Below are 12173 nucleotides of genomic sequence, written 5' to 3'. Positions count from 1 at the left end.
TAGACTCAGCTTGTTTTTTCTCTGACTAATTTCTTTCAAGTGACAGAATGGATACTTGATGCAACAAATCCAAGAACCCAAACAGGAATTGAGACCTTCAGCACTTGCTGCTTTCCCCAGGTTGAGAAGCAGCATATAAACCGAAACAACAAACAAAGCATTGTCTCAAAATTGCACAAGTTTCTAAAAGCCAAAACATGACCCAAACAATTAAATTGTAACCAGAATTCCTGTGGACTGAACCTCTGTCCATCATAAGAATTCATCAGGGCTTTGGAAGCCAGAAAAACAGAAGCAAATGAAGTATGAAATCAAAGAGATTAGATCAATGAAAAACATACAGGAATGATCAAGGCACAAACAGCACCCTTTAGCAGTTTGGGAATCATACATAACCTGGGAATCTAGCAAATGATCTATATTCATCAGTCCCTAACAATGGTCCCTATCTCCTATGAAAACAAAGGGACTGTGTGAGGGTCTTCTGATTTAATAGACAACAAAGTTCAATATTTGCTTAAATTTTAAGACTGTTAAGTAGTTCTTAACTCATATTCCCATACCTTGATCAGTTCTTTTTTAAAAAAATCCTTCTCTCTTAAAATTAATGTTAAGTATTAGTTCCAAGGCAGAAGAGTGGTAAGAGCTAGGCAACTGGGGTTAAGTAACTTGTCCAAGGTCACAGAGTTAAGAAGTATCTGAGAACAGATTTGAACCTAGGACCTCCCATCTTGAGCCCTGGCTCTCTATCCACTCAGTCATCCGGCTGCCCTTTAAACAGCCATATAGACTTTACTGTAGAGTACTATGCCCTGCTCTTGTCCATTGGTTCAGCACTCCCTGGCTTCCCATTGTCCTTACAAAAAAAAAACAACTAAACTAAAAAACCCCACCAATTGCAAGTAGAGGAACTAATAGACAGAAAGAATGTTAACCAGGCAAAGCTCCAGGGAAAAGAAGTGCAGAGCGAGTAGATCTTTACCCCATTTTACCTACTGAGCCACCCACTGGCACACCAACCCACTGTAAGCCAGCCCCTTCCCTCATGTGGCAGCAGCCCCTTTTATGCCTCCCTCCTTCCACTGGAATGACCACAGATAACTGAAAATATACAATGGGGAGGTGTGAGAGCTACTGTACTTTCTTCAGTACTTTTTTGTGTTTTTTAATTAAACTGTTGATTCCCTTTTCATAATTTTATTGTATCACTCTCATTTCTTTTCTCAATTGCTTCTCCTACCTTTCATCATTTTCTTTAGTTCTTCTAAGAATTCTTGGTGGGCTTGGGTCCAATTAGCATTTTTCTTTGAGTTTTATTTGCAATTGTTTTCACATTATCATTTTCTTCTGAGTTTATGTTTTAGTCTTCCATGCCACCAAAGTGGCTTTTTATGATTGTTATTCTTTTGTTGTTCTTTTTCAGCACTACTTCTTGACTTTGAACTTTTTATTAAAGTTGGGCTCTGCTCACCTCAGGGCAGGGAGGTACTACCCCAAGCTTCAGGATTTTTCAAGCTACTGTATTCAGAGCTAGTCCTGGGGATCTGCAAGTTTTTGATGCTTCCAAAGTGATGTGGTCCTAGGTGAGGTATAGTTGCTGTTCTCCCGGACTGAACTCTGAACTTTACCCAATGCCTTGGAACTGTGACCAGGGGTCCTACTCCCCTGTAACTGACCACCAGTGCTCCTCTCTGCTCTGGAACTATGAATCAGAGCTGCATCTGAGCAAGAGAACTGCCAATCAGTGCCACCTGTACCCAGGACTAGAAAATGGTTCCCTGTCATCTCCTTCTGTGGTCTGATCCCCTTACTGTTTCTGGGATGAGGGCTACCCAATTTGCTGCTGCTGCTGCTGCTTCCACCATCATAGTCGTTTCTAAGTGTTCTCTCTGAATGGGCTCCAGGCCACTGTCTACACAAGAGTCACAAAGCTTTCCTGATGACCTCTTTAAGTTTTCTTAGGCCAGAAAAATGTCTTACCTTGATCTTTTTTGTTGGCACTGCCCTCTAACATTTTATTTGAGGCATTCTTTTGAAGTCAGTTGGAGGGGCATGTTGAAAGACTTCATTTGGGTTGCAGACTTTAACCTGCCATTTTGACTCTGCCTATATTATGATTTTACATGATATCTCCCTTAAAACCAGGATTCATTCTCACTAAAAAGTATATTTAAGAAAATGTTTGCTTCTCATTTTAGGAAAGAGGTGAGAAAAGACAGATTATTTTCCTTGGTCTGTTAGCAGTTAATATCCAGATAATCCATATGTTGATTAAAACACATTTAAACAACTAACATTTGAAAAAAATGAGATTTGCAAAAAAATCTTAGAAAAGTTCTCAGTGTATTTTAGCTGCCCTACTCCTAATTTCCTTCTTCAATACATAAGGAAAAGAAAAGCAGTTGCATTAAATGGTTTCAATTTATGTGAAGAAAAATGTTCCTTCAGGATGGCAGTTTACTGGCACACAATTTTGCTATGTCACAGGACGTCACTGTAAATTCTTTTCGTGATGACTATATCATCATATTGTTATATGTAGTATGTACAAATACTGTATGTAGGAATATGGATTTACATTCAAAGAGGAGTGAAATTCTCATATAATGATAATTTTTTTCTCATTTTAATGTGCACATAAGCACAAAGTTTTGAGTCAACTGTGTGATATCTGTAGTGGCCATTAAAATGCTGAATTATCTGAGAATGTACTGCATATACAGAAATGCTACAGTTATTGACATGTAATGGCATTGATTCAGTATTTACTTATTTATCTAAAAGCATCAAAAATGAACACTCCAAATTTTAAGAATATTTGTTGTGGCTATAAAATTCCTTTTTTTTCCCCTTTTCTTTAGAAGTACCTTTTAAGATTTCTCTGATAATGCAAATAGAAAAGTAGGCCTGATGTTATAGAAATTTCTTTTCCTTATTTCTCACTGTGATCATAGCACAAAGAAATGTGCTCCAAATTGTTTTTAAACATTTTGTCCACATGAAAACTTAAAATGGGTGAGCAGAATAAGATAATCAGTTAAGATCATATATGAAAGGAGTTAGAATAATAAAATGGCCTTGTTTTTGCTATAGCAATAAAATGACCACGTGCAATGACTTGATTTAATAAATCATCTTTCAAAAGCTGCTGCTATGAGTATTTTTAACCATAAAATATCCTAATTTAAGGTATTCCTCTCTCTTTTGTTGTTGTTGCATATTGGGTATGATGAGTATTCCAACATTCCAAAAAAATACAGAGTCCACAAATCAGTGTAAACATATTCATGTGGTTACGTAAAATGCATGTTCTCTCTGGAAAGAAGAAAAATATCAAATAAAAAAAGTACTGCTACAAAAAAACAACCCAGGATTCATCACATAAATCTATCTGTGTTCTGCATAAGACTTCATCCAAATCAATAGCCTTGATTCCTGCTTTTGCCTCCTATAGACAAATTAATCAAAAAAGATAGAAATTATAACACCCAAGTAATAAGCCTATTGGTTTAGGCCTTTGAAATAAGTGGAAGTTTTCTTCAATGATACACAATATACAACTATCCATCTGCTCCATCCCATTCCCAACTTTATCCTTAATTCAACACTTGCCTTGGTTTGTTCTCTGGGAGTTCGGCTGTGACAGACGATATCAGCCTTAACCTCGTCTCCTTTGTCATGGCATCTCCATGAAAACCATCCAGGAGGAAGCCAACCACAGGCCGTTTTGCCGTCTCCCTTGCTGATCTCAGCCTTTCCTCTAGTATATCACCACCTTCAATTACTCCAATCATCACACAACTCCGAAGAACCTAGGTTCAGAATCAGTTTGGATGAGTGGAAGACCAAGGGGGAAAAGAAAGAAGCAACAACAGACAACACACGTGCTCCTCAATTCCTGCTGGGATATCAAATAGTCAGTCTTCAATCCTGGAGGAATAGAAAGGTACTTTAGCATCTATTCTGGACTGGTTTGGGGGAAGGTGGGTTCCCACATGAAAAATCACCCTACAGATTTGGGAGCTGATTAACAAGGGCTCTGCATTATCTATAGATGTATACCACAGCTATACTGGCCTGCCCACTGGATGTGGCTGAGACTGCAGGTATGGGGCATTCCCCAGACATATGTCATATATAGAGATAAGGGATAGGCTAAGGACCGGCAGGAGGAGATGTGGATGGTGGGGGCTGGGGTAAGAGATACAAAGATCTGAAGCGATGTTCATCCTGATATCTACCTCTCTGGTGCTGCTTGTCTCCCCACCTGAAAGGCTCTCCCTCCTCCCCCTACAACGAATTCACTATCTAATAGAAACCATTTTGGAGCTCCCTGAGAATGCCTTTTGGAGCTTGAGAATCTACCAAATGCTACAGGGGTAGAAGGGACTGTAAAGATTACCCTATCTAGTGCCCTCATACTAAAGGGGAAAGAAAATAAGAATCAAAAAAGCTAGAAATTACAGGGCTAGTTAGTAAACTCTTTGTTCTTTTCACTACGTTGTGTCCTTTCCCAATAATTAATTATCTATTTCATGACTCTTAAGTTTTGTCTTTCCAATAGACTATGAGGTTCACTGAAGTCAGGGACAATTTTATACTTTTTTTAAAACTCTTAACTTCTGTCTAGAATCAATTGGTTCTAAGGCAAAAGAGCAGTAAGGGCTAGACAATGGTGGTTACATGACTTGCCCAGGGTCACACAGCTAGAAAGTGTCTGAGGTCAGAGTTTAAACTCCTATCTCCAGGCCATGATCTCCATCCACTGAACCACCCAATGGTCCCCAACATCTTACACTTCACAATATTCTATATCACACTGGTTCTCAGAAAGATTAAAATATTTTAGAGCTAGAAGAAACCTTGGGAATCGTCTAGACCAGCGATTCTTAATCTATTCTTTATCATGGGCCCTTTGGCAGTCTGGTGAGGCCTATAGCCCCATTCTCAGAATAATATTTTTAAATGCCTAAAATTAAATACAAAGGAAACCAAAGGTTAGTAAAATAAATGTAACTTTTTTCATCTAAGTTTTGAGAACCCTTGAATTTAGTCCATAGGCCATGGACCTCCTAAGTTCAGAACCTATTATTTAGATTTCCAATAGACAAATAAACCAAGGTCTAAAAAAGTTAAATGACTTACCCGAGGTCACACAGCTAGCAAGGGGCAGTTAGAAATTCAATTCAGTTCCTGACTTCAAAATCCAGGGATCTCCCACTATACCGCCCTACAAGTGCTTGTGGATTTCTTGGGTGATTACGCAGCCTGAAGGCAGCCTGCTACCAAGAATGCAGAGGCCATGAGGGACACAAGCCACCGGGCTCCTAGGCTTGGGGAGGAAGTGAGCAAAGAGGGCTCTCCCTGAGAGACTCTCAGCCTGGAGTCATCCTTACCTCAGACTGTTCCTGGAGCTTTAGACACTCATCTAGGAAGGCAAGGGTCCGATCCACAGACTTCTTGGCTCTCTTGGAAGAGGAGGCATCAGCGCACAAGGCCTCCCCGTCGGACAGGCACTGAAGCCAGTCAGGCTGAAGGGCCTGCTGAATGGCCATGAACTTGGCCACAGTCATTTCCAAGCGCCCTCCAACACCCCACACAGACACAGACTGTCAGGAAGAAAGTGCAGACATCCATGAGCACAGCCACCAGCTAAAAAGCAAGGGCCAGAACAAAGCACAAATCCCATCACATTCAAGTCAGGCTGTACTCAAGCCTCCCTTCTGTCTCCTCTCTCTTTACTTCCCTCTCAAACAAGAGGCATCTAGCCACTGAGGTAAGAGCCTACACTAGGCCTCCAGCCAGAAAGGGCTGAGCTCAAATCCAAGCCTCGAATACTTACTATCTGTATGACCTCTGCCCAGTCACCTCACCTCTACTGCCTCAGTTTCCTCAACTATAAAATGAGAATGATAATAGCACCTCCCTCCCAGGGATGTCATGGCAATCAAAGAAGATGATATCTGTAAGAGCTCTTAGCAGAGTGCCTGGCACCCAGTAGGTGGTTAATACATGCTTGTTCTTCTCCACCCAGAAAAGGAGGAGGGTTGGTTAAGTAGAAAAAAGCTAAAAGAAATAAACAAAGGGCCAGGGGATAAACTAGTACTTCCAAGATAGAAAAAGAATACAAGAAACAACTCCAGCACATTGGGCAGATCCTATATGCAAGCTTTAAAGGACAATGCAGAAAAACAAGGCAAGGATGGACAAGAGAGGGGAGAAGAGCTTATGATTTACATCGGAGGAGAAGGGAATGAAGAAATTCAAAAAGCAAGCTTTGGTGTTAGCTAATCTTAGGTAATATTAATACAATAATATACCGTTAGGAGATGCTATTATCAACATATTGAATGTGTGGCTACAAGTCAATGTGTTTTAGAGGAATGATTCACTATATTGTGGATATAAAGCTCCATTTCAATGGATGACAATTCTATTGATTGAAATAGTTTTCATACATCCAACACTGAAAATGCAATTCTATGCTGGGGGCCATCAAACCACAATGTTCTGACACTGTCACTCATGGAAACCAGGTCATCAAGTGGCTCCTAGGAAGGATGGAGACACCCTCTCAGCACCCCCTCGGTGTGACTTCTCTCACTAACATCCCTTTATTATTGGAATTGCTCTTATTTAGCCTCAGGAAAAATAGATGAGAGCAACATGCTTGCAGGTTTAATAACAGATATCCCTCTCTGTCCCCCCAGAATATTACCAGGAGATCCCACTTACAAAATTAAACCTAAGGATTCTTATACACCCATTTAGATAGGACTCTCTTTTCTAGGCATAAAACTTCTGGCAAATCTGTGCTCAGAATTCCAACCTAAAACTGGGTCATTTTGATTCTACCCTTTGACCCTGCACTTAGCAACAGTGTTTTGTTGATTATCTCCTTAGGCTTCGCATCTATTGTTAGGATCTATGGAAACATACATGTTGGAAAAATGAGACTGTGTGCCAGAAAAGTATGTAACCACTGAGGTATAAAATAAAGAAGAACCCTATGCCTGGCAGAACAGCTCCCTGTGATGCCTGAGCACAGGTCTGAAACACCCAGCTGTCTCCCACTCCTTATTCGCCTAAGTTGTCACACCTAGTCAGAAGCAAACCTCGACTTCATAGTCTGCTAGATAGGTCTCAAAAATTCTAGGGCATATGGTTGTACAAGGTACAATCTGCATTTTCATCTAATATTATTATGATTACTAAATCCATACATAATTGTATAAGCTCAAAGGGTAAAAAAAAAATGGATTTCTCTGGAGCAAGCAAATTGTTACAAGCAAATTGTGAGTGCATCACTGAAGGGAGAGGAAATCAAAAACTGTAGAGTAGTTAATCAAGAAAAGGTTTCTTACAACACAAAAGTTAAAGATGTATTCACTAACCAGTGCCAGGGAACTTCAACCAATCCTATCCTCCTCACCCAGTACTAATAGAGAATTATCATCCCATATTATAAACTACCTTCAACTATAATAGCAATAAGTTCTAAATAATAATAATAGCAAGAAGTTCTAAAAGCTAGAATAAACAGACCAGAGCTTCTAAAAGCCTAACCTTTTGTTTAATTTTTTTTTTTGCCATCTAGTCCTTTAGTATCTCCAGACCACAATGTTCTAGATTTCCTGGTACAAAGCAGGTATCTTGGGCTCTTATGAGAACATACCTTGTTAGTGACAAAGCCAGCAGGGCAGGGATTAACAGGATCATGGAGGGAACAATAGAACACTGATTCTGGCATTCCTGTCAAAACAAGAGAAAAAAGAAACAGAAAGATTTTAGGTTAATGATATTATCATATTGCAAATATAGTATTTTCTACTAATGACTGATACAAGGAGGAAAAAAAAAACTCAAATGTGTCTGTATCTCATCAATTAGAACTAAATCCAAATGTGGTAAAATTCTGACACATAACACCTAGAATTTTCAATTAATCAGTATGCAAGTCCCTAAGTATCAAGCACTGTATAAGTGCTGGGGATATAATGAATGAAATAATCGTTTCTCTTAAAGAGTTAACATTCTAATGGGGGAGATAACAAATACATATATAAGTATACATTGAATATAAAGAATATAAATAAATAAAAAGTAGTTAAATACAGGGGAGTTTAAAAGAGAAGGTCTGGCAATTGAGGGGGGTCAGGAATGTTTCCATGTAGAAGGTGGTCTTTGAGCTAAATCTTAAAAGAACTTAACTAATTGTTTAATTAATTATAAATATGTTATAATTTTATTAATTAATAAATAAAAATACATGCATGTTGATTACTGTGAAGTCAGAAAGAGAATAAGGAAAATGACAGTAGCAAGGAGGTCCTAGGCTACTCATAGAATTTAATATAAGGATGTACCATTCATTTATTCAAGGAAAGAAATAACTCACAGGAATACTTATAAACTTTCTATTATAGCACAGGTACTTAACCTTGGATTTTGGGTTTTTTTTACTTTTTTGACAACTATTATTTCAATAAAATTGGCTTTCTTTGGAATTCTATATTTTTATTTTATGTATTTATAAATAACATTTGGAGAGGAGTTCATGGACTTGACCACATTGCCAAAGGGATCCAATACACACACAAAAAATTAAGAACCCCCGAGTTAGAAGGATGAAACAATTTTAGAACAAAGGCTAAGCTTAAAATATTCCTACTTAAAATACTTTAAATAATCTAAAATTAAGATGAACATTTCCTAAAGTTGCAAATAAAACTTGAGCAAATTGTTTCAACAAAACATTAAAAAAAGTTTTATAGTTTTCCTATCTTAGCTTCAATGCTCTAAATTATTAAGGTCAACTCTAGACATCTTGTTCCAATAACTTATTAACCTATACTTTATGAACATAAATAATCATTGTTTACTTTAAACCAAGAGGAGCTAGATGAGAAGGCCCTTTAAGTAAGAGTATTTAATTACCTTCCTAAGGAAGGCAGGAGCCAGCAATCTTGTATCTGGTCAGTTGTTTTTTAAGTTCCAAATGTGCATCAGCTTGAAAGGTGGTATTTGTAGATGCCCAACATTGAGTTTCAGGAGCAAAGCAAGCTAGGGAAGGCAGATAATCAGCCTTTTAATTCCACCTGGGTCAAGTCTTCATAGTGTGGCTTCATTATTTTGTTTGCAATGATTTTCCCAGACATTAGAAATACTCATGTTCAAATATAAAGACAAAACAATCAACCTCGAAATGGAACACAAATGAAAAACACTATAAAGAACACTGGATTTGGAAGCTGTGAAATCTGACCTTTATCTATAAAGTGAGAGACTTGTACTAGATAATCTTAAGGAGCCTTCCAAATAGAAATTTCTATGATTCTTTGAATAGTTTCTGGGTTATCCAGGCTACTATTTCCCTCCATTCATTGGAACAGAACTAAGAGAGGAGTATATATACATTTACATTTCCCTCTATCACTAAGAAAACTTCTTGGCTTCTTTCCTATTCTTTCATTTATTTAAATGTTTAAGGAAAACAAATTCATTTTAAAACTAGCCTCGGGAGGGAATGGAGAAATAGGAAGAGACTGCTTAACAAAAAGAAAAATAAGTGTACAATGTCTTCAAAAGTCAAATATGTTATTTTTTGCTTTATTAATAGTTTTGGATTATCCATACCATTCTACTTTTCCATATGTATAGATAATTAGAAAAATAAAAATTAAAGTTCTAGCAATACACTCTAGAAAACCATCTTCCATTCTGTGTCTATCTGCAATTTATACAAATGTGACAACAGCTTCAAGTCTCAAAAGCATTACTATGTCTTTAAAAGGAAATGGGATCTTGGAGTAACAGCTTAACTGTCAGTCTAGAAGGAGTTTGAAGAGTGAGAACTTATCTGTCATTTCAGATGGCTAAAGAGAAACTATAAGAAAAAAACCTAAGATAATATTGCTAAGGAGAATTGAATTTAACCCACATCTCACAAAGAAGCATTAAGAGAATTCTTGAGAAAAGATTTTCATTTGTATTCTTAGAAAACTGAATGGCATGACTTTATTTCCAGAATCCAAGAGAAGTCATTGGCTGAAATGATGATTAAAGGTGACTTTCTTTGGTTGGGATCTTTCTCACAGTTGGTATACTATAATTATTTAATCCTTTGCTTTGTTTTTTTTTTAACATAGTTAATAAACAATAATACAAAGATTTAAATAATTCCTTATAATTTATGAGTAACTGGTGTTTATTTAAACCTAGGAAATTACAGGGCTTGATATACAGAGCTAAATAAATACTTATGAGAAGAGTTTTCTCCAGTTTACTAAGTATTGCTCACTTAATAAATTTCAATAAAAATTACTTGTATAATAAATATTAATGCTCAAACTAAAGATATTTAATTATTTAGAAAGATTTCAATTTTAATAACTAATGAAGAAATAATAGAACATGCACTACCTGTCAACCTACTATGAGAATAAATTTTTTAAATGATCTAAAATCAAGAAGATAGATCACCCACCTAGTCTAGGCATGGAAAGGGTCAACTCTAAAACTCTGCCACTCTACTATATTTTTTCAACTTTAGTTTAATAAAACATTAAAAAAAAGGAAGAAAAAAGTTGTTCTGGAAATACTGAAAATTGGAGGAAGAAAAAAACAGAAGTAAAGAAATTCAAGTTTTAAGTGTTCTCTTTGTCAAAGGCAACTGCAAAAACTGGTGTTTGGTGGTCTCATGTATAAAATACAAAAACTGGTGCTAGTTCCTTCCAAACTTTGAAATTAGGGTATCAACAACTCATGCAAATTATACAATTTTTACCTATAAATTTTCCAATTCCTTCTTTATATTCCTCCAAGATTTCATAGTGCTCTGCCCTGTGACCAAAAGAAAAACACAAGTGATATAATATAGCTAGAGAAAAAAATATGTTCAAGTTTGGTTGGGGCAGGAAAGACATACTTAATGCAAAGTTATATAACAACATATCTGTTCTTTCAATAACAAAATTCAGAATCACTTAAGGCCCTACATTTGCTATAACCAGAGAATGAAGAATCCCAAAATGAATATGTTACTCAATAAAGAAATAAGAAATAGAAAAAGGACTTTTGATTTAGGACAGTCGAATTTCCTTCTTTCCCTTCTCTCACCCTTAAAAAATATCAGTTATTTCATACAAGAGAATTATTTGATCATTCAAATACTTCAATGAGTATAAAAGCAATGGGATGAAAATTACAAAGAACAGGTAGAAAACTGCTGGTGAGGCACAAAGAGGCTCCATGACACAGAATTTTCAGTTTTATGGCCAATAATTGGCAGAAAAGAACTTCAAGGATTGTGAGTGGTGGCAGCTCCTATGCTGGTTTTCACCTTCCCTAGGCACCATCTGTGAATTCTGAAATATCTCAATAGTTGGTCAGGGACCAGAAATTTTGAGGCTGTTTCTTCAGCCCTCTACTGCCCATGGTGTAGCTCACGCCTTGGCCCTTATGATTTTTCTCTTGGTGATTATAGATCTGTCCAAAAACAAGAATCAAGGATGGGGTCAATCGGGAAGAGTCAGGTTTAGTTCTTATGATTCAAATTTGGTTCTAGTGGAATTTTCTCTGCCTCAGGGGCAGTAAGATATAGTCTAGGGCAGTGATGGCAAACCTTTTAGAGAATAAGTGCCCAAACTGCAATTCTCACTTGGTATGTGAGCTGTCCCCTTTCCCCCAGACAGGGGAGGGAGGAAGGGCTCTCATTGGCTGCTGGGTAGAATGGAAGGTCATGTGAGAAATGTCCTCAGGTGGGCATGGGGAGGGGGAGAGGAGCAGACTCCTTCAGTGGGCATGCCATAGGTTTGCCAACACGGCGGGCGTAGAGCTTGTCAAGGGAAATTGGATAAACTCCAAATCAGCCTATGTTTGCTGGCTGGGGAAGAGGTCTACTGTTTGCCTAGGGCTGTCTTCATCTTTACCTCAAATCCCCAAGTCATAATTCTGTTATATCTTGTTAGATCAATTTTCAATATTTTGAAACTACGTTAGTAATCCAGAGGTGAAAATTTTATGACATCTTAATTAGTGTTAATATTCAAGTACCTTCTTACCTAGATGCTAAAATACAAACTCCTTGGCCCAGGGACTTCACAATCTGGCTCTGGCTTACCTTTCCAGACATTTCATACTACTGTAATGCTCAGCACAATTTCTGGCACATG

The 12173-nt window shown here is 37.4% G+C and overlaps 1 protein-coding gene across 5 annotated transcripts in view; it reads right to left on the bottom strand.

Annotated features, from left to right (window-relative positions):
- QTRT2 (queuine tRNA-ribosyltransferase accessory subunit 2) overlaps positions 1-12173 on the bottom strand; it is a 47229-nt gene that overhangs the window by 16879 nt on the left and 18177 nt on the right. For 4 of the 5 annotated variants that reach the window (XM_007493712.3, XM_007493711.3, XM_007493713.3 and 1 more), the window contains exons 3-6: positions 10787-10842; positions 7676-7752; positions 5397-5609; positions 3613-3812 (exon numbers count right to left, since the gene is read on the bottom strand). In XM_007493712.3, the coding sequence (XP_007493774.2) occupies positions 3613-3812; positions 5397-5609; positions 7676-7752; positions 10787-10842 (546 nt within the window). Of the gene's footprint in view, positions 1-3612; positions 3813-5396; positions 5610-7675; positions 7753-8937; positions 9064-10786; positions 10843-12173 lie in introns of all 5 variants that reach the window. The other variant, XM_016433475.2, reaches the window with a different exon arrangement.

Source organism: Monodelphis domestica, chromosome 4 (assembly GCF_027887165.1).
Source record: "Monodelphis domestica isolate mMonDom1 chromosome 4, mMonDom1.pri, whole genome shotgun sequence".
NCBI lineage: Eukaryota > Metazoa > Chordata > Mammalia > Didelphimorphia > Didelphidae > Monodelphis > Monodelphis domestica.
This window is presented reverse-complemented; position numbering and strand designations above follow the sequence as displayed.